Raw genomic sequence first — 24,199 nt, 5'->3', positions numbered from 1 at the left:
AAAAGTTAAAGATGAGACACATGAAATTCTAGGTGTAAGGCTCATTTCTAAAGATAATAGGCAACTTGATATATTTGGAGTGTACAGATCGGGAAAGGGTAGCACTGATGCGGATTCGGAATTATTTGGTAGGATAGTCAGCTATGTGGGAAACGACATGGAAAGAAATGTGATTGTAGCGGGAGATCTGAATTTGCCAGATGTCAATTGGGAAGGTAAAGCGAACGACAGGAAGCATGACCAACAAATGACAAATAAGTTAATATGGGAAGGGCACCTGATTCAGAAAGTGATGGAACCAACTAGAGGGATGTGGTGCTGGTAAAACCAGATGAGCTCTATAGAGAAACCAAAGTAATAGATGGTATTAGTGATCACGAAGCTGTTTTTGTGGTAATTAAAAATAAATGTGAAAGAAAGGAAGATATTAAAATTAGGACTATTAGGCAGTACCATATGGCTGATAAAACAGGCATAAGGGAGTTTTTAATAAGTAATTATGATCAGTGCAAAACTGAAAATAAAAATGTAAACAGACTCTGGGGTGGGTTTAAAGCAATTGTTGAGGAATGTGAAAATAGGTTTGTACCTTTAAAGGTGGAAAGGAATGGTAAAGATCAACTATATTATAACAGGGAAGTAAAGAGACTAAGAAGGAGGTGCAGGTTGGAAAGAAATAGAGTTAGAAATGGCTGTGGAAGTAAGGAGAAATTGAAGGAACTTACTAGGAAATTGAATCTAGCAAAGAAGTCAGTTAAGGATAACATGATAGCAAGCATAATCAGTGGCCACACTAATTTTAGTGAAAAATGGAAGAGTATGTATAGGTACTTTAAGGCAGAAACAGGTTCCAAGGACATTCCAGGAATCATTAATGAACAAGGGGAGTGTGTATGCGAGGATCTTCAAAAGGCACAAGTATTCAGTCAGCAATATGTAAAGATTGTTGGTTACAAGGATAATGTCCAGATAGAGGAGGTGACTAATACTAAAGAAGTATTAAAATTTACCTATGACAGCAATGACATTTACAGTAAGATACAAAAGTTGAAAATTAGAAAAACAGCTGGAATTGATAAGGTTTCGGGGGATATACTAAAGACAAAGGGTTTGGATATAGTACCATATCTGAAGTACTTGTTTGATTATTGTTTGCATGAAGGAACTTCACCAAATGAATAGAGAGTTGCTATAGTAGTCCCTGTATATAAAGGAAAGGGTGACAGACATAAAGCTGAAAATTACAGGCCAGTCAGTTTGACGTGCATTGTATGTAAGCTTTGGGAAAGCATTCTTTCTGATTATATAAGACATGTTTGCAAAATTAATAACTGGTTTGATAGAAGGCAGTTTGGGTTTAGGAAAGGTTATTCCACTGAAGCCCAACTTGTAGGATTCCAGCAAGATATAGCAGATATCATGGATTAAGGAGGTCAATTGGATTGTATTGCGATTGAGCTGTCTAAGGAATTTGATAGGGTAGATCATGGGAGACTACTGGCAAAAATGAGTGCAATTTGAATTGACAAAAGAGTGACTGAATGGGTGGCTCTGTTTCTAGAAAATAGAACTCAGAAAATTAGAGTAGGTGAAGTTTTATCTGTCCCTGTAAAAATTTAGAGGGGAATTGCTCAAGGCAGCAGTTTTATTGGACCTTTATGTTTTCTTATATATATATCAATGATATGTGTAAAGAAGTGGAATCAGAGATAAGGCTTTTCGCAGATGATGTTATTCTGTACAGAGAAATAAATAAGTTAAAAGATTGTGAGCAACTGCAAAATGACCTCGATAATGTTGTGAGATGGACAGTAGGCAAAAGTATGATGATAAACGGGGATAAAAGTCAGGTTGTGAGTTTCACAAATAGGAAAAGTCCTCTCAGGTTTAATTACTGCGTTGATGGGCTGAAAAGTTCCCTTTGGGGATCATTGTAAATACCTAGGTATTAATATAAGGAAAGATCTTCATTGGGGTAATCACATAAATATGATTGTAAATAAAGGGTACAGATCTCTGCACATGGTTATGAGAGTATTTAGGAGTTGTAGTAAGGATGTAAAGGAGAGAGCATATTTGTCTCTGGTGAGACCCCAACTAGAGTATGGTTCCAGCGTATGAGACCCTTACCAGGATTACTTGATTCAGGAACTGGAAAAAATCCAAAGAAAAGCAGCTCGATTTGTTCTGGGCGATTTCCGACAAAAGAGTAGCGTTACAAAAATGTTGCAAAATTTTGGGCTGGGAAGACTTGGGAGAAAGGAGACGAGCTGCTTGACTAAGTGGTATGTAAATACAAAGTATGTTACAAGTGTTTATTTATATATCCACCTATTCAATACAAAGATATCTTTTTAGAAATTAAATATTATTATAAAATGTTCAACTGAGGAAAGGGCACGAAGATCGGAGCGTCTGAAGAAGTACTGGGAGGACCGCAAAGCCCGAACAATCCCTTCAAAGAGACCTGAACGACGGACTGACTAAAGTGATCCTATGTGGTCATAAAAGAAGAAGAAGAAGAAGAAGAAGAAAATGTTAAGGGACATGTTTCGCCCATATTAAGGGCATCATCAGCCTCAAATTCAAACCTGTATGGTGAAAAATCAGGATCCTGATTGCTCTTACAAGCCATAAAAAGAGGATATCATTATAGGTGTCAGTCTAAACATACAAAATATTAGAATGTCCTTGGCTAAAATTGCAGTATCAAGCTGCATGTCATAAGTTCACATGAATATACTTTCCGGAGCGTTGAAAAACTTGTTGGGGTAGGGCAGTAAACAGCTCAGTCTTTATAATGAAACAGAAATGTGCCTCCTTGAAGATGATAAGAAAAAGCAAAGCTGATGTCAATATCGTATGTTGTGATAAGACAACAGATCTCTTAAATGGCTGTTCAGCTGCCTATAGTCTATGTAACTGGCTGAAGGAGTGAAAGTCGAATGTGTTATGATAAGATAACGGTCTTCCTTACGTAATTGTAGGAGCAAGGAAAAAGCATTCGGTTGTCTATAGATGTATTTATCTTATTTGAAGGACGAAAGTCGAAGGTTTATCGACGTTGATAGAGCTCTTTGGTGTGAAGTCTGTAACAAGAGGAGAGTGAATGCTTAGGAAGGTATTTTTGAAGAGAAAGTGGGTTTAAAGAAAGGTAAAACATGGAAAATGTATAAAAACACTTACCCTTTCATCTGTGAAGATGTAAATCAGTTATGGAAAGGTCAGTTGAAGAAAAATAACGTTATGTGTAGGTTCATTTATTTCTTTGACTGTTAATGCAGTTGCTATGGTAGCGTTGAATGACTGACACTTGTACTTCTGGTATTGTATCGATGTGAGATTGGCGGAGGAGGGTGTGATTGAGGGGAGGGGGTAGGCGGAGCGTTAAGTTTATGTGTTGTTGGTTGCGAGAGATTTACATGGTCGGACAGACGAAAGGGTAAGTGTTTTTATACATTTTCCATGTTTTACCTTTCTTTAAACCCACATTCTCTTCAAAAATACCTTCCTAAGCATTCACTCTCCTCTTGTTACAGACTTTACACCAAAGAGCTCTATCAACGTCGATAAACCTTCGACTTTCGTCCTTCAAATAAGATAAATACATCTATAGACAACCGAATGCTTTTTCCTTGCTCCTACAATTACGTAAGGAAGACCGTTATCTTATCATAACACATTCGACTTTCACTCCTTCAGCCAGTTACATAGACTATAGGCAGCTGAACAGCCATTTAAGAGATCTGTTGTCTTATCACAACATACGATATTGACATCAGCTTTGCTTTTTCTTATCATCTTCAAGGAGGCACATTTCTGTTTCATTATAAAGACTGAGCTGTTTACTGCCCTACCCCAACAAGTTTTTCAACGCTCCGGAAAGTATATTCATGTGAACTTATGACATGCAGCTTGATACTGCAATTTTAGCCAAGGACATTCTAATATTTTGTATGTTTAGACTGACACCTATAATGATATCCTCTTTTTATGGCTTGTAAGAGCAATCAGGATCCTGATTTTTCACCATACAGGTTTGAATTTGAGGCTGATGATGCCCTTAATATGGGCGAAACATGTCCCTTAACATTTTATATTAATATTTAATTTCTAAAAAGATCTCTTTGTATTGAATAGGTGGATATTTAAATAAACACTTGTAACATACTTTGTATTTACGTACGTTTCAATACGGACCTAACATGAGAATTATAACATGTAAGTGGTATGTTCCGAGCTGTCAGTGGAGAGATGGCGTGGGGGGACATCAATAGACGAGTATGTTTGGATGGTGTCTTTAAAAGTAGGAAAGATCACAATATGAAGATAAAGTTGGAATTCAAGAGGACAAATTGGGGCAAATATTTGTTTATAGGAAGGGGAGTTAGGGATTGGAATAACTTACCAAGGGAGATGTTCAATAAATTTCCAATTTCTTTGCAATCATTTAAGAAAAGGCTACTAAAACAACAGATAGGGAATCTGCCACCTGTGCGACTGCCCTATATGCAGATCAGTAGTGATTGATTGAAGAAGCATACTGCTAAACCCTGAGAAAGCTACGCAGAGCGATTCAAAACAAAAGACTCGGCATGCTGATAAAGGGAATTGTCCTTCTCCATGACAATGCAAGACCTCACACTGCAGGTCAGATCCGCGATTTATTGGACAGCTTTGGCTGGGAAGTTTTAGACCACCCACCCTACAGTCCTGATCTTGCGCTGAGTGATTACCATCTGTTCCTTCACCTCAAACATCACCTCAGTGGCAATCATTACAATGATGACGACGACATGGAAACAGCAGTGAACTCTTGGTTATCGGAGCAGGCGGCAAGTTTCTATGAAGAGGGTATTTTAAAATTTGTTAAGAGGTATGATAAGTGTTTGAACAAACTTGGCAACTATGTCAAAAAATAGAGTGAAGTTTGTACTTTCTGAAAATAAATTTACTTTTTTTGAAATAACCTTTTGTTGTGTACTTATTTTCAAACAGACCTTACTTAAAACACACGCCTTGTAAAATTGCTAGGACTATACCAGTTTTTAAAAGTGGGCAAGTGTATCTTGTCTTCCTTTGCAAAATTACTCGAGTCGGTAGTAAAAGTAAGATTCATGGATTATTTAAAATCGTGCAACTTTTTCCCTAAAAATCATATGGCTTTCTTCCACATTGCAGCACCCTGATACAAAATTCTCTCGAAAACAACAAAATTGCTGCAAACCTTTTCATTGAGCTAGAGAAAGCGTTTGATAAAGTGGTTCCAAAGTTACTTAATAGCAAAAAAACAATATGTATTTTTGAATGATACGATTGCCCTAGAAACAACAGTTACATTTGGTGTCCGTCAGGGTTTAGTACTAGGACCAATACTCTTCCTGCTATTTATAAACAATATAGGAAAACTTGCACTATAGTAGAACCTCGATAATTCGAAATTGGTTAATTAAAAATCCCACCTAATTCGAAGAAGCTCTTGTTCCTGGAAACATGAGGTACGGTTTTGCATGTTATTTAAATTGTTTAATTCGAAATACGGATGATTTGTAATTTAAAAAATACAATGTCTGTCCCATTACCGAAATTCAGACTTTTAATAGGGATTAGGCAGAGAAAGTTCACGCCAGATAGCGCTCGTGTACTACTGGGTAAGCGCAAGGCGATCGCCTTATGTTTACCCCAGTCAGCTGTAAGTAATGTATAGAATGTGACCGAGTTTTCTGAGCTAAAGCCGATTGTATCTTCTCTAATTTTACTCCAAGACTATATTAATTAATTGTATAGGTATATCCTCTAGAATATTACGGACGATTTTCAGCGTTTAAGCCTTAAACAGATGCAAAATGAGCTACGGAGCAGAGACGCTAAAACTAGCGGGAGGAAGGAAGAATTAGTACAGCGGTAGTTAGAAAATTCTAACACGCTTTATTATTCAAATAATAAATAGGATGCAGCATGCCTTTTTCTGATGATTACAATTACCTGAGTATTGTACACTGATAAATATATAAATATATAAATGTACCTCCACAAGACTTAAATCATAAATAGATATTTAAACACGGACTTGCTCCCGTGGCTTATAGACTTCGAATCATGCATTTTTTTAAGGTTGATGGCTTACATGAAACTGAAGATACAGCCTTTTTTCCACCACCAAAGGCATGTGAATATTCTTCAGTTTCCCAGTGCCGGTTCCTTTGAATATTTAACCATCAGCCATAAGGTGAAGATCACTATCACAAATTTGCATCTGATGGATTATTTCATATTCAGAAAATCGGAAATAGATGGAGCACCTGTTTCCAACTACAAATCATTGTGTTATGCTAGATACAGACTTTTCAGTGAATTTGTTTTGTTTATAAAAGGTTAATTTCAATCGGGTGAAATTATAAAATGCAGTGCTGTGAAATCCGAGTACACAAAACATAAGACATATAATGTGAAGCTTATTTTAGGAGTATCTGGTGACATTACAGGAGGGGAATGTGAGTGTTTTTCTGGAGCAGGCCCCAAGGCATGTTGTAAGCATATTGCTGCTGTAAGCTACGCCTTAGAGCACTTCCCCAGGACTGGTATTATTCAGTGTTCAGAAACATGCAGCCAAAATGTATAAACTTTTCAGCATCCCCCTGCCCTATGAAAGTGGAATGTTTGCCCTTGGAACAAGTTTTGCTATGTATAATCTCAGTTGCACCAGTTATAACTCTAGTCGAGGGGTATTTCTGTCTAAAAGCAAAGGGGCTGTTTTAGTTGAGGGGTATTTCTGTCTAAAAGCAAGGGGGCAATTTATCTATCAGACCAAATGTTCAACTCTTTAAATTGGCAGTACATGAAATTAATCCAAACATTAAATATTCTCCCAACAGTAGTTTTATTGATTCCGAAGTTAAAGCCTAGTTCTTCGTCAGATTTGTTGGTCCTTAGCTTCATAACTGTCAGGAAGAAACACAGTCTGTTTTCTCCCAGAACAGCAAACACCATATTACAATGTTGGACGTCTACAAACCCTGTATAAAGCAATATGACATCACGATTACGCATTGTTTACTCAACAACCAAATTACCTGTAGTATTTCTTGATTGCTGATGTCTTTGAAAATGGGAGTCACAAATATAACATTCACTTCTTCGGGTATATTTACGATTTCTTCCCGTACTTCAAAGGAGGCCATTTCTGCATATTCCGATAGTTTAGGCTTATCGTGTTAATCCGGCAATTTTCTGGTGTATGGCCTCTTCCTTGTTTTTGTTGTGTTCGTGCTCCATGGACAAAGCGATGGAACAGCGCCCGTTTTTAATCTTGCTCTCTCACCTTTAAATACAAACGCATAAATTTGCTGGTTATCAAAATGCCTAATTAGTTTATAGGTAGGAAATAGGAATTATTTCCCTTTGTAAATCGCACTTACCCAACAAAGTTTTTGTGAAGTCACCGGGTTTAAAATAATGGGAACACACTTTAATATTTTCGGTCAGATTCTTCTCACCGAAATTTTTCCTTCTAATAGTATGTAACCATTTCTTCCTCATTTCTTTATTTTGTGGAAACTGGTGAAACGAAAAAATGGGCTTCCCTGATTTTTTCAAAGAGGAATACTGCAAAAGCTCGGCATAGTTACGAAAATAACAACTTAAATTCATGGATATTTAGCGGCATGAGTACACTGGAGACAAATTAAGAGCGCATTGCGCTTACCCAGTACAACAGCAGTGCACTCTATCGGTGCTAGTTCTATACATCCCTATTGAAAACTGCCTTTACATTAAAAAAAAAATAGTATTTTACAGAGTAATTTAATTTCAAAATTTATTTGCGTCATGACAGAATGCGTCTTCCGGAACGTGCAGGGGTAGCTTTCTGCACTTTCACTCACTCTTCAGTGTGTCTACAATGTGCTTCACATTTGCTAAGTTCGAGTGAAATTGTATATTCGTATACCAATATACCCTATGGGAATCAACATCTTTATCATCTGATGGCCAAGCAGGCAACAATTTTTGAAAATGAGACAAAGTCTCACACAGTGCATTGGCACTCCCCGTGGCTCCAAGTAGCCTACGCAGTGGCCTCCACGGTATGCACTAGCCATGCGCCTTGGTAGGTGTACTATCTGCCAACTGATGAGCCCAACTTTGCACACTGGGGTGAAACGCTGGCAACCAGGAATGAGTTAGCTGGAAAATTTATAATGTCCAATAACGGACCACCTATATTGGTATTATTAATATTGTCAATGCTGATGAAACTGCATTGCTTTTTTAATGCCAAACCTGAACGACTTACGGTTTTAAAGGAGAGAGGTGCTAGCTGAGAAATAGTACAAGGGTGGGGACCTTGTACCGAGTTGCAATGCACAGTGCACATGGAAGCGAGGGACTTCCTCCCCTCGTCATGGGGAAGTTCGATAAGCCACGATGTTTTAAGGGCGTCGGGCACTTTCCGTGCCAGTACGAGGCACCTAAAAATGCAAACTGTACAGCAATCCAAAAAATAAAGCATTTACGCAGGGGAATCAGCATAATTTGTCCTCGTCTTTGAATTGTGTGTTATTTTCTTTCGTTGCACGAGGTTATGTTTGCTACTGATTTATCCAAGAGCATTATTTGAATGCTGTAAATGCACCCTATTGGATACATTACGGAAACAGTTTCTTCCATGGCACTTGAAAGGTTTAAACTGTAAATCAAAGTTAACTGCATGTAGTAATGGGTCTTAGTATATTTTGTGACACGGCAAGCGTTTGCATTTCTGAATTACAAATTGGCGGTTAATTCGAAATTATGTAATTCGAAGTCCAATTTTTGCATCCCAGCGACTTTGAATATATGAGGTTTTACTGTATATGGTAAATTGCTGTTATTTCCAGATGATATTTTCCTTTTTTACAAAGATACCACTGCAGAACAAATAATGGATAAAGTACAAAGAGATTTAGATACTCTCCTACAATGGGTCACAGTAAACAATCTCGTTTTAAATACTTCTAAAAGTAAATATAGTATATGTTTTTTTCCACTATGAAACAACCTCTTTAAACAGAGTAAACACTAAAATTGTGGAAAGAGTCTGTTCATTTACATACTTAGGTCTTATTCTGAACACAAATTTAAGCTGGAAAGAATATTTAACTCATATAGAAGAAAAGATCACTGCTGTTATAGGAGTGCTGAAAAGATTACAAGACATAGCATTAACTAGACAACAGCTTAGAAGCATTTATTTCTCGTTTATTCACTCGCGTCTATTTTACATGAATGTAATTTGAGAACTGTGCAACAGAGAAGAAATAAATGTACTTGGAAATACTTAAAAAAAAAAAAAAAAAAGAGGCCATACGATTAATTTATACATACAACTTCTGGAAACGGTGAGATATATAGGGACACGGACATCTTACCTGTCAGAATGCATGACATACTCTGAAGCACTACTCATGTACAAATATAAAAATGATATGACTTCCTTAAACACAGAAATTAGGTACAGGAAAGACATTCATAACTATCAAACTAGGTCAGTAGATCAGATATACACTGGCCGGATCTTCTTCAAGGTATGGAATAAATAGTACACCAGATTCTGCTGCAGCATCATACCACAAATTGCCAACTGAGTTAAGGAGTACTGATTTTTTGTCACTGTATTTTAAGAAGTCCATTTCTAGTTCTTTTTTACAAAAATATATAGAAATGTATTAATTATTATTGCCACAGTTAAATATAACTGCTACTTATCTCCATCGTACTGCTAACATTGTTGTGATCAACGTATATTATATTAAGAATATTAAATAATTTTACCATGAATTGTAAAGCCAAAACTGTAAAGGACAACCCCTCCCTCGAGCTAATAGCTCATTGGGACAATACACACAATGAATGAATGAATGAATGAATAAATAAGTAAATAAATAAAGAAATAAATAATTTGTGACAGTAGAATCCAGGTTTATTACAAATGTTTCTGAATGAGCCTCAGAAGCCCTCGGTTGGTCCTCCGTGTAACAACCAAACCTTCGCCTTTGTAGAGTTAATCTAATTCCTAGATAAAACTACCCTGGTACCTTTTCATTCACACACACTTTCCCCACATTCCTACCTATGGAAACCGCATGACAAGAGACTCAAACCCTTCCACATTATTAGATCCACTCCCTTCCTGATTTCCCTTATCTTCCCTAATAGCTCCAGACCTTACTTCAGAAAGAAGAGACAAGGATATATGAACTGTGCTTACTTACGAACAGCCATCGATAGCCAGACAAGGAAGACTGACCAGGTGCCTGGGAGCCAAAGCACTGTTCTTCAAAATGACGTCCCGAGACGTTTCCTCCAGCAGAATCTTCACCAATCTATAACAGAGTTTGCACCGTCTCAATAATACAAATACAAGGAGAAAGGAGATCACATTTTCTAGTACTCTTCTAAGTATAGGTAGGGAGCTGTCCTGGATCGATACAACAGAAGGGCAGGGCATCAACACTCACTGAAGTGTCAAACCTGACAATCTTGATGTGGGAAGAGAGAGAGAACAAAAGAGCTGAAGTACTTGATTTTTTTGCTACCTGCTGTATGTCGCACCAACACAGATAGGTCTTATGGCGACAATGGGATAGGAAAGGGCTACAAGTTGGAAGGAAGCGGCTGTGACCTTAATTAAGGTATAGCCCCATCATTTGCCTGGTGTGAAAATGGGAAACCACAAAAAACCATCTTCAGGAATACCGACAGTGGGATTCGAAATCATTTGAAATCATTTAAGAAAAGGCTAGGAAAACAACGGATAGGGAATCTGACACCTGGGCGACTGCCCTAAATGCAGATCAGTAGTGACTGATCGATTGATTGCAAAATAATAACAGGAAAGTTTGCCGCATTTATGAATATCTACAGGTGTGGCGGTAAAGCGCTTTATTATCATAATGTAAGAAATAGAGTTAGAAATGGCTGTGGAAGTAAGGAGAAATTGAAGGAACTTATTAGGAAATTGAATGTAGCAAAGAAGGCAGCTAAGGATAACATGATGGCAAGCATAATTGGTGGCCACACTAATTTTAGTGAAAAATGGAAGAGTATGTATAGGTACTTCAAGGCAGAAACAGGTTCCAAGAAGGACATTCCAGGAAAAATTAATGAACAAGGGGAGTGTGTATGCGATGATCTTCAAAAGGCAGAAGTATTCAGTCAGCAGTATGTAAAGATTGTTGGTTACAAGGATAATGTCCAGATAGAGGAGGTGACTAATACTAAAGAAGTATTAAAATTTACCTATGACAGCAATGACATTTACAGTAAGATACAAAAGTTGAAAACTAGAAAAGCGGCTGGAACTGATAAAATAACTGGAGATATAATAAACAAAATGGGTTGGGATATAGTACCATATCTGAAATACTTATTTGATTATTGTTTGGTTGAAGGAACTATACCAAATGAATGGAGAGTTGCTATAGTAGTCCCTGTGTATAAAGGAAAGGGTGATAGATATAAAGCTGAAAATCACAGGCCAGTCAGTTTGATATGCATTGCATGTAAGCTTTGGGAAAGCATTCTTTCTGATTATTTCAGACATGTTTGCGAAATTAATAACTGGTTTGACAGAAGGCAGTTTGGGTTTAGAAAAGGTTATTCCACTGAAGCTCAACTTGTAGGATTCCAGCAAGATATAGCAGATATCCTGGATTCAGGAGATCAAATGGACTGTATCACGATTGTCCTATCTAAGGCATTTGATAGGGTAGATCATGGGAGACTACTGGCAAAAATGAGTGCAATTGGACTAGAAAAAAGAGTGACTGAATGGGTGGCTACATTTATAGAGAAGAGATCTCAGAGAATTAGAGTAGGCGAAGCTCTATCTGACCCTGTAATAATTAAGAGGGAAATTCCTCAAGGCTGTATTACTGGACCTTTATGTTTTCTTATATATTAATGATCTGAGTGAAGAAATGGAATCAGAGATAAGGTTTTTTGAGATGATGTTATTCTGTATAGAGTAGTAATTAAGTTACAAGATAGTGAGCAACTGCAAAATGACCTCGATAATGTGAGATGGAGAGTAGGCAACGGTATGATGATAACCAAGGTCACCCACCAAGATGCATGGCTAGTGCATACCGTGGAGGCCACTGTGTAGGCTACTTGGAGCCAGCGGCAGTGCCAATGCACTATGAGAGACTTTGTCTCATTTCCGAAAATTGATGCCTGCCTGGCCATCAGATGATATAGATGTTGATTTCCACAGGGAACCTGAAATATTTGTCCCGAATGAGTAAATTTATATCAATGTAGTTTGTCCGTTATTGGACATGATATAGATGTTCTATTTACCAACTGATGAGCCCAACATAGCACACTGGAGCGAAACACTGGCAACCAGCAATGAGTTCGCTGGAAAATTTATAATGTCCAATAACGACCATTTATATTGGTATTATAAATTTACTCATTCGGGATAAATATTTCAGGTTCCCTATGGGAATCAACATCTATATCACGTCGTGGCCAGGCAGGCATCAATTTTTGGTAATGAGACAAAGACTCTCATAGTGCACTGGCACTGCTGGTGGCTCCAAGTAACCTACGCAGTGGTCTCCACGGTATGCACTAGCCATGCGTCTTGGAAGGTGTGCTATTTACCAACTGATGAGCCCAACTTAGCTTACTGGGGCAGAACGCTGGCAACCAGGAATGAGTTAGCTGGAAAATTTATAATGTCCAATAACGGACCATTTATATTGGTATTGTAAGTGGTATGTTCCGAGCTGTCAGTGGAGAGATGGCGTGGGAGGACATCAGTAGACGAATATGTTTGGGTGGCGTTTATAAAAGTTGGAAAGATCACAATATGAAGATAAAGTTGGAATTCAAAAGGACAAATTGGGGCAAATATTTGTTTATAGGAAGGGGAGTTAGGGATTGGAATAACTTACCAAGGGAGATGTTCAATAAATTTACAATATATTTGAAATCATTTAAGAAAAGGCTCGGAAAACAACAGGTAGGGAATCTGCCACCTGGGCGACTGCCCTAAATGCAGATCAGTAGTGAATGATCGATTGATTGGAAAATAAATAACAGGAAAGTTTGCCGCATTTATGGATATCTACAGGTGTAGCGATAATGCGTTTTATTATCATAATGTTTAATTTTGTATGTTCGTTGTCTCCATTTTAAAAATTAAGACATAGTATGTTTTGTTTGGCATTTCCAAGAATCATGAAAGTAGTTAGTAAATTCATAACATTATTTGTTAGATACGTCGCCAAGTGAAACAATCGCTATGATTGGATTTTTTAAAAATCACGTTTTAAACCTGCTTCTCACCAAAAATTACCTATATTGGCCCAAGTTAACACATTCACGCCCATCATCTGAGCGGCTATTTAAAGGGCTGGCCCAGCTATTCCAGCTGTTAGTGGCAGAGCAAACAACAACGAATTCTTTTCACAGTAAGTTCTAAACTGAACAAGATATGGAAACAAAATTTTGCACATACCTTAATGAAGTCCTCTAGTATCTCTGTAGGGTGTGCCAGGTAATGTCACACTTTCCTGGGTGAATGGGAACACTAAACATTCCAAAAAATAGCGTGTTTCACTAATAATTTTATTTTTGAAGCACACTTTGCACATTCTTCAGGGGAATTTGTCTATATTTGAGGGTGGAAACTTTAAGAGAATATACTCTTTTCTCTTCGCATCTAACCTAAATGATGGATCCTTGGCCGGTGCCCTTTTTGGCGGCAAAATTGCAGGACGTTGACTTGGAGCTGATGATGTAGATGGAGCTGAGATTTCGGAGAGAGGTGACTGTACTTGTATGTCGGGTTCACTTTTTACCCCGTTTGAGAATTGCCTGGTGTTCCTTTAGATCTTTTGGTACACCCCTATTTGCCCGCATTGTTCCCCATACGGCAGTGTTCTGTTCCCGTAATTGTTTCGCGAGTCAAACGCTATTTGTAATAATTGTCCATATAGACTGTATACCCCCAGCCAAGATGATTTTCAAGCAGCTGAAAGACTGTGCTTTGTAAATTCGCATCACTTGCATCATTTATATTGTCCCTACACGCCATAGTTATACTTCAGAACGTGACTATACACACGCTTCTGCAATCACAAACCAACTACGCAGCTAGTTGTACGAGCGCTAGGCTACCTTCAGAAACAAAAACAAAGAAAGTGCATTGGGAGGGAAACTCGCCATGGCCATGTGGTTTTCGGTGAGTAGAAACATTCATAAGGGTATTACATTCATCTCTCTCGCACATATTTGTGACCAAAATAGATCCCAGCTGCGTAGGAACGGCTCGAGTTCAAGGTTGCGCTTATCCGGGCTAACTCGGATACGGTCCACAGCATGGTCACGCGCTATAGGCAATAACTCGGATACGGGCGTGAATGTGCTAAGAGATGTGAACTGGTATTGCATATATGAGCAACATCTGTGGATGGATAGAACAAACTGGAGGAGGCTCGTACACAACCGCACCCGGCTTGCTGAAGCGAAGAAATGATGATGATGATGATGATGACTTGGTTAATGATCTTGCCTGCTACAGCAACAACCGTGGTGATGCAGCTCTTTTTAGACACGCCACCAATTGAGGGGAGTTGCATGTACCATTTTTACCGCATACCAACCTTCCTGCCATTCTTAAATCTTTAGCAGTACGATACCGGGAATCGAACTCAGGCCTGTGAGAATAGCAGCTAATTGTGCTAACCATTATGCTGGTGTACATTCTTAACTACAAAATACAGACATATAGCATGATTGCTGCGTACTTGCATTACGTGGGTCGGATACAAAACTATTCAGCTATTTCTGCAACGTCATCAGAGCTGCACTAGGCCTACGCTATGGAGGCAGACATTTCTTAACTTCGAAACACAGATGCACAGCATGACTTTGACGCGTTTTCACTGCGCGGGACAAAAAGCCACGGGAGTCTACTACGTGAAAAGGTCTAATACATGAGTAAATACAGTAATCGTTCTCTTATAAACTAAAAAATATACATTAAAAAACTTACAAAAATTCATGAGAATGACTTAAAATCAATGTCCCTTGAAAACAGTGGACGGTGATGTTAAAATCAATATACATACATAAAATAATTGGCCCTTCTTGTTTTATTTCATGTATTTCAGAATTTGAGATTGACCTGCATCATTAACAAGAATTCCCTGGCATAGTTTGCACAACCATTGGTATACGTTATACAGTGTATGTGCTGTGGGTTGGTATTTCTCCAACAATGCTTTTAAGATATAATATTTTACTGCCACAGATAGTCAAGATGTGTTCCAGGGCCAAGGAAGGATAAAAATCAAGTAACAGACAGAGAGAAAAGATACGTGAATAAATGGAGAGAAATAATGGGACAGTTAAAAAATTAATTTTTAACAGATAAATGAACAACTGGGAAATCCACTTTATCAGAGTGTGAGGAACTTGATCTGAAAGAAATATAAATAGGTGATGTATAAGATCTATTACTGCCCCATATTCACACAACACACTACACTACCAACCACCACAGAAAACATGCAATAGTGATTACATCCCTCCATATAGTGTTGGCGTCAGGAAGGGCATCTGGCCATAAAACAGGGCCATATCCACATGTGCGACATAGTTCGTACCCGCGACCCAGCAAGTGTGGTGAACAGCGGAAGAAAAAGGAAGAAGAAGAAGAAGAAGAACTGACATGAGACCTGGATGAAAATCCAATGAAGAATCCCTAATGAGAACGAATGTTGGACGAGACCAAATAGATCAACAATAGACTTGATATTTACAGTGCGAACGATAATGGAAAAACACCTGGAAAGGAATAAGGAAATCTTCTTCGTATTTTTGGATTTGGAAATAGCTTATTATACAATTAAGAGAAAACATGTATGGGAATGCCTACGGAAAAGGAATGTACCAAAATCATTAATTAACAAGATATAAATGTTGTATCATGAGAGTAAAAGCAGTGTACAAGTGGGGAGTGGTGATTCTGAAACATTCTATACAAAAAAAAAAAAGGTCTCAAGCAAGGAAGTGCACTGTCACCATTATTGTTTATGATATTGATGGATGAAATCATAAAACGTGTAAAACAGAGTATCAGTAGCGATGAAGTGAATGCTTTGGTATTTGCAGATGATGTGGTGATTTGGGGAAAAGGAGAAGGAAGTATAAACGAGACTGGACATTTGGAATGAAAATCTGAAGGAGTTTGGAATGGTAATTAGTAAAGAAGAAAACTGTAGTCATGCACTGTGGAAAAGAGAAAAATGAACATAGACGGAGAACGGTTAGAGAATGTAGAACAGTTTACATATGTGGGTAGCATTATTACTGGAAGTAATGAAATCAACCCTGAAATTAATAACAGACAAGTAAAGGTACAACATTTTATCATCAAGTCAGAGAGCTTTTATGGGGTGACAAAGTACCCAAGAGTTTGAAATTAACATTATATAAACAGTATTTCATACCAATTGTAACATACGGATTAGAATGGCTTATGAAGCATCAAAGAGCTCGAAGTAAGAACCTAGTCATCACTTTTGTTGACTTCAAAAAAGCTTATGACAGTATTCATCGGGAGTCATTACTGAATGCCCTTCCAACAGAAAACTGACCAACCTTATTGGAATCACTCTCAAGAATACTAAAGCAAAATTTAAATTTAGAGGAGAATTGTCAGAGCCATTTACTATCAAAACTGGACTTCGGCAGGGGGATGGTCTCTCACCTATTTTGTTTAATTGTGTACTGGAGAAGGTCATGCGAGAATGGAGAAAGAAATGCCAACCGAACATCAAGATTGGTAGAAATATAAAACTAAACTGCTTAGCAATTGCAGACAATCTTGCACTACTGGCAAATAATGTGGAAGAGGCTAAAGTCCAAATTGAACATCTAGAAAACATTGCAGCAAAAGTGGGATTACAAATTTCATTTGAAAAGACAGAAATTATGCCAACCTTTGGAGTGGACACCCCTGTCATTCAACTAAACGATAACAAACAAATTAAGGTTGTAAAAAAGTTCAAGTATCTTGGGGAAATTATAACATGGAACCTAAATGAGAAAGCCTCAATAGAATACAGAACATCAAAACTGAGACAAGCACAACGAGTCACATGGTCAACATATAAGAAGAAATCTCTCTCGATAAACGCCAAATTCAAACATTATGGTTCAGTAGTTAAACCTGAAGCAACTTATGCAAGCGAAACTCTGTTTAAACCTTTCCCACGGAATATCTTTGACTCACTGTCGGGCGAAACCAAGAGTAATAATTTGATTGTCAGGTATCGTTGTGGAGTACCTTCACTAAATAATTTATTCTGTAAAAACCACTTAAGATATCACTTTCAAATTTTGTAACAATGGAAAATACACTATAGTTATTCTAAAATGATATAATGAGATCACCTAATTACACGCAATCCCCCCCTGTTCAGAATTATACATCAGGAAGCATCCAACATGGTGCATAATGTTAAACTGCTTGTTCTTGAAGTCAGAAATTGCAGGACATGATGGGGCTCTTATTTTCTTGGTAATGCAGAGAACGCAGGAATTCACCCTGAATCTCCAAATTTATTTCATTTTCGGGATCAGTCGGATGACGATATTTAGATAGCAAATCGTGCTTCCTCTCGGACATACAAACAATAAACGATTTTTGACTGAATGGGATTGGAAGATAAATTGTCATTAGTTGGAATAGGCTATTATGTAATTAAATAGAGGCTCATAGTCCGAAACAGAATTAACTGAAGAATTAAAACTGATAATTATGTTTTTTACAAGTAGGCCTAATATTTTAAAAGGAGACGGTACCTGAATGAACATTTCCTGTCCTGTGCCGTATTTCGATTTCTCTCAGATTCATGTCCTGTCCCAAATGCTTCCCATACCATTTTTATTATCATACCTACAACATCAAACTCACTATCATTGCATTTGTCAACATATTGATCTAATTTGTAACAAATATCCTCCGCATTCAACTGGTTATGAGCAGCCATGTTGCTGCAATGTATTTACATTCAGTCAGCTGTTTGTTCTATCTAAGAAAACGTATAAAAGAACACTTTATTTTAGGATTCCGTGCATGCCAGTAGTATCGAGGAAGCCTAGGGAATTCACTGGTTCCAAAAAATTATATGTTTAGCAGACAGATGGCAGAGGAAGTCGGTTTGAAAGTCGAGTACGCTTTACAACGCAACCCGCAGGAGACAATGTGCGACTCCAGTACGCTTTACTACGCAATCCGCGGGAAAGAGTTAAGTTGAATACCAAAGCAACAACGGATAAAATCCAAAAAAATAGACAGAAGGATCATCAGGACAATCATCAATAAAAACATCAAGTAAATGGACAATGGAGACTGCTGCCTAATGAAATAGTCTATCGGGAAAATGAGTCAATTGTGGATACAATGCGAAAGAGGAGAATTGCCTTTTTCAGACACATAGTAAGACTACCAGAGACCAGACTACTGAAACAATTATTCAATTTCTTTTGGAAAAGTAAAACCAAGAACAACTGGTTTGTTGAAGTCCAGAATGATTTAGAAGAGCTGAATATAACAATGAAACAAATTGCAGAGGGAAAAGAGAAGAGGATTCTGAGAAGTAGAGATTAAAGACTAAAATTAAAAACAGTCAAACGAAAACTGTAAACCATTACAGATGAAGAGAGGGCGTCCAGGTCAGAAAAAATTAAGAAGAGAAGAGGAAGTTGAGAAAACATTACAACTAATATTGTGAAGACTGTAGTGTATATGGATTGATTTAAGTGCTCCAATGTGGGTGTAAACTATGTAAATAAATAAATAATACATACTAGAAATGCTGGTAACTAATAAGAGACAAGGTAGTAAGATCCAAGCAGTAGAAATGAAATTTTTTACATTGGTTAAAAAGACAAGAAGAGATAAATCCCAAAATATTAAAATCAGACCCCCATCCCCCCACGGCACTTAATGCCCTTGAAAGGGCCTTAGCCTGCCAAGCGACAGCTGCTCAGCCCGAAGGCCTGCAGATTATGATGTGACACATGGTTAGCACAACGCATACTCTAGGCTGTCATTTTTGGCTTTCGAGACCGGGGACGTGATCTCACTGTCAGATAGCACCTAAATTCTGATCACGTAGGCTGAGTGGACCTCGAACCAGCCCTCAGGTCCAGAGAAGAATCCCTGACCTGGCCGGGAATCGAACCCGGGGCCTCCGGGCCAGAGGCAGGCACGCTACCCCTACACCACGGGGCCAGCATTAAAATCAGAGAAGAGCTAAATATTGAACCGTTAGAACAGAACATACAGAAAGCAAGACTGAGATGGTTCGGACATGTAAAAAGAATGGGAAAGGAACGGGTAACAAGAAGGGAATTAGAAAGAGAAGTTAAGGGAAAGAGACCAGTTGGAAGACTGAGAAGAAGGTGGATGGATCAGATCTGGAAGGACATTAGAGAAGCTGGATTGGATGTGGCGGAAGTAATGAAGCAGGAAAAGTGGAAGGACAGAAAGGAGTGGAGGAGGCTTGTTAACCACACTTGGGCAACTGGAGTGGAACATTGATGATGAAGATTGTAGGTAATTCTTCTTTCTTGGTATCTGATCCCAATCACCTCCAGAATCTCAAATAGCTTGGTCCAATCATTATTAACGAATGCCTTTTCTAGATCTACAAATGCCATATATGTGGGTTTGTCCTGCTTATTTCGGTCCTCCAAGATCAGACGTAAAGTCAGAATTGCTTCACGTGCTCCTGAAGCCAAAATGACCTTGTCCCAACTCAGTTTCAACTTGTCCTTCCCTTCTTCTATAAATAATACGTGTTACAATTTTGCAGGCATGAGATACTAAACTAAAGGTGCAGTAGTTTTCACACTTGTCAGCATCGACTTTCTTGGGACTAAGTATAGCAACATTCAGATGGCACTTCTCCTGTATCATACACCTTATACACTAAATGTAATAACTTTGGCATGCTGAGGGGATATCATCAACCTTACTTACAAAACCAGAATGTCAACAAACCTTGCATTCCCACTGTGAACAGCTAGACTGAGAGCCAGCTGGTGATTATCGGATACCAAGTTTGGATTTGCTCTGTGCTGTAGCAGCAAGTTCACAATGTCCTCAAAACTCCGTTGACACGCAGCCATGAGAGGTGTCAACCCATCTTTCGTACTGAAATCAAATGGAGAATAAATGATCTTCAATCTCAAGACCTCTGACATGAGTAAGAGCATGAGCAGATATGAAACACACACTATTTGAAGGAAAGAAACTGTGAAAGAAAGGCTAAAATTAACAACAGAAGTACAATTGGACTGTGTTATGCATCACTTGACCAAGCGCCAATTCTCAGTTTTCCAGATATCTACACCACCTGGTAGCCAAGGCTTCAAACTACATGAAAAAAATATTCGTACTCTCGAACATCATTTATATCGAAAATAAATCGATTAGGACCATGCGCCAATCTAAATATCGCCTGAAGATATATCTGCATCAACTGACCAAAGACACTCTCACGCAGTTGAATTTTGCATCATCTGACTAAACGACATTTGGCAGTCACTTGGTCATGTTATGCGTATTGCTCTTTCCCGTCTTTTTATTCCTGTGACAACAGTGAAGTTTCTCCGCGATTGTCTACCGTCTTCATATCAACAAAATTATTTAGTGAGTGCCTATTAACACTATTCACGTCTGTTTTGGCATAGATCACTTTAGGTCTTCCTCAAGAGCTCAATGAATCGTCGAGTTAGAAAGGAAGGAAATCTACTTACAAACATTATTACAGGTTAGTTGTTTAACCTATATCACAGTACTACTAGCATAGATGACAAATGCATTTTACTTATGGATTGTTTTTCAAATAGATTCACCATTCTATATTCTCTTCTCATTACGCAGGAAGATGAGCCGGATTTACATCCAAAGACACCAGCTATTGCGACACCCGTCCACGAATCCCCAAAAGATGTAATTTTTTCCAGCAGTCTGATAGACCTGAGTCCAATGAAATGCTGTCATGCTACCCAAAGTACTGTTCTGAGGTGTAATACAGCCACGACTAGCAATCTTCAGAATGATTATTCAGATTTAGATCTGAGATGCTCTAGTGATTCAAACATTGTTGAGGGCAGAATGGATGCAACAACGTTGTTGAACGTAAGTACGATTTAGTTAATGGAAAAGAAACACCATCATATCCTATAGCATTGCCAGACAGATACTGTAGATCAGAGTCGGGTAAGGTGTTTCTAGGAAGAAATACATTCTTACTTCACAATATAATATTTCTGTTTTACAGGAAAATTCACAGTCTGACGATCAGCAGCAGTCCGTTCCTGTATTACTGGACGAACATCACTTCTTTCATTCCCATAGAGACGTTAGTTCCGATGATAGTAATGCTACTAATGAACATCAAAAATCAAATCAAAATCTCTTTATTTGCAAATGAGGTGTCTACCTCGGTGGCAAATGGTACACTAAAATACATTATTGTCAAGCACTAAATATTAAATTAACAAGAGAAGAAAATTTTCCTATAATACAATATTATACAATTTACGCTAACAATGTTTTCTATTAAACACACAGCTCATCCTTAATAAATTTATATTGTTTACAAAATTCTACTTATAATATCTCTTGTACTACTTACAAATATAGTCAACTGATATACAGTATGTGGAATTACTTCAAATGATACTATACAACTGGTATAAGATTAATATTTACATTGCATTTATTTATTTACTTTTTTTTTTTTTTTTTTAACCCGTTCTGGATCCTAAGTAGCATAACGACCTGCTGCGTCTTAACCAGAGCCCCTTTTACCACCACTTTTCAGAGTTCCTGAAGGGCCTTCACAGCTACCGTAGCGGTCCCAGGGCCCTCGAAGTCCCCACTGTACTTCACCCCTACAGGCAGTCCCCTACTTTGGCTGTCCAAACTCCTTAGACAGGGGATGGAATTAATTTATTCACACACATTTTTTTTATTTACAATAACCTGCACTGGTCGAATGCTCTCTAACACTTCATTTATTTTCTCTGTTGCTGTTTATTCTCTTCTTGAATATCTGCACAGATTTTGGAAAAGGATCAAACACTACCCCTGGTAAACTGTTCCACTCCTTCACACCCTTCCCAATGAATGAAAATTTACCCCAATCACTTCTGCTAAAATTCCTTCTAATTTTATGTTTGTGGTCAGTCCTGCCGATATAATTATTTTCCAACTGAAGCCTCTCACGGATATCTCCCCATGCTTCTTCTCCTGTATAGGCTCTATATAATCCTATAAGTCTAGTTTTCTCCCTTCTCTTAAAGTTTCCCACCCTAGTTTCTTTAACATTTCTGATACACTACTCTTTCTCCTGAAATCCCCTGTTACAAATCTTGCTGCTTTCCTCTGCACACTATCTATTTCTTTTATTAGGTATTCTTGTTGAGGATCCCAAACACTGTTTGCATATTCCAATAATGGACGAACCATACTCAAGTAACTTTTTTCTTTTAATTCTTTGTTGCATCCTTTAAGTAGCCTCATTTTGACATGTAACGATCTGTATGCTTTCCCAACAATGTCATTAATATGACCCTTCCAGTGCAAATTACTTTCAAATCTCACACCTAAGTATTTGCACTTGCCATCTTTTGGGATAACTACCTCATCCAAAGTATATTCAAATTCAGTTTTAAAGCTCCTGTTTGTAAAAGTTGTAACAGTTGATTTGCCTCCATTATCCTTCATATTATTTTCTTCAACCCATTGTTGGATACCTTCAAGGTCCCTTTGTAATTCTGAACAATCCTCAATGTTGTTTATTTCCCTATAAACAATTATGTCATCTGCATACAATCTTATTTTTGATGTTATATTGTTCCCTAAATCATTTGCGTATATTAAGAAAAGTAATGGACCGATTATACTACCCTGTGCAATTCCCTTCCAAACTTTCTCTTCCTGAGATACATTATTTCCTACTTTGACTTTCTGAGTAGAAATGTTTTTATCCAACGTGTAACCCTTACGTCCAATCCTATTCCCTCCAATTTCTTTAATAATATTCCATGTTCCACTCTATCAAAGGCTTTGGAAAAGATCTATGGCTATGCAATCTAACTGACCTCCTGAATCCAACTGATCTGATATGTCCTGCTGAAATCCCACCATGTTGTTTTAGGCTCCAGCATCTCTAATCATGCAGCTATTGTTCAACTCTTCAGCTGATGAATGAAGCATCTCAGATATTGGAAGGTCAAAACAATGATTCTCTGGGAGAAGGGAGACCAAGAAAAGGTCGGAAAAGAAAATACCTGTTTCAGAATCGAAGAATTAGGAAGGTGAAATTTGTTCAAAATGAAACCTATATCACACAGCGGGGAAATCTTAAAGAACCCAAACAATTTAGAGAATACATTTGTTCATGTAAATGTCTGAACAAGATAGGAATTGATGCATTGAAAGAAGAGTTTAAAAACTTGTATGATACTACATCACACGATGCACAAACAGCTCTTATTTGTGCCATGGTAACAACAAAATATGTCAAACGGAAGAGAGTGAAGGACTCCAACAAAAGAACAGCCACAAGAATTTACACCATCCGCGGTGTCAAAGTATGCAAAAGTTTCTTCTTGCAAACATTTAGGATCCCCAGTGGAAAGGTTCATCTGGCAATTAAGAAGATACATTCACCAAGGGGCATTGTGGATTGTTGTGGATTGGCTGGTGGAAGGAATAAACTCCCTGAAAATAAACTGAGAGAAGTCATAGACCACATAAAGAAGTTTCCACGTTACAAATCTCACTATAGGAGAAGCGAGACACAAGCAGAATTTCTTGCCCCTGAAATAACGGCCAATGTCATGTATGATATGTACAAGGACGAGGTTTCAAATCCTGTATCAAAAGCAAGTTATAAGAAGATATTCCTCACAAAGTTCAACATCAAAAGGAAACCACTGGAAAAAGACACAAGTAAAGTTTGCGACATCTTGGAAGTTCAGATTCAAAACACAACTGGATACAAAGCCGAGAATTTAAAAACCAAAAAAGAAAATCATCCTGAACAAGCCAAAATTGCGCAGGATATGAGATCATCAGTCAGGTCAGGAGTGATCCTGATACCGTATCCGACAGTAG

At 37.9% G+C, this 24,199-nt stretch overlaps 1 protein-coding gene across 3 annotated transcripts in view; it reads right to left on the bottom strand.

Moving 5' to 3' along the window:
- LOC136883385 (ankyrin repeat and SOCS box protein 3) overlaps positions 1 to 24,199 on the bottom strand; it is a 182,034-nt gene that overhangs the window by 62,337 nt on the left and 95,498 nt on the right. For all 3 annotated transcript variants that reach the window (XM_068229859.1, XM_068229869.1, XM_068229862.1), the window contains exons 6-7: positions 20,069 to 20,221; positions 10,251 to 10,361 (exon numbers count right to left, since the gene is read on the bottom strand). In XM_068229859.1, coding sequence (XP_068085960.1) covers positions 10,251 to 10,361; positions 20,069 to 20,221 — 264 coding nt within the window. The remainder of the gene's footprint in view (positions 1 to 10,250; positions 10,362 to 20,068; positions 20,222 to 24,199) is intronic.

The sequence above is a fragment of the Anabrus simplex genome, chromosome 1 (genome assembly GCF_040414725.1).
Source record: "Anabrus simplex isolate iqAnaSimp1 chromosome 1, ASM4041472v1, whole genome shotgun sequence".
Taxonomy (NCBI): domain Eukaryota; kingdom Metazoa; phylum Arthropoda; class Insecta; order Orthoptera; family Tettigoniidae; genus Anabrus; species Anabrus simplex.
This window is presented reverse-complemented; position numbering and strand designations above follow the sequence as displayed.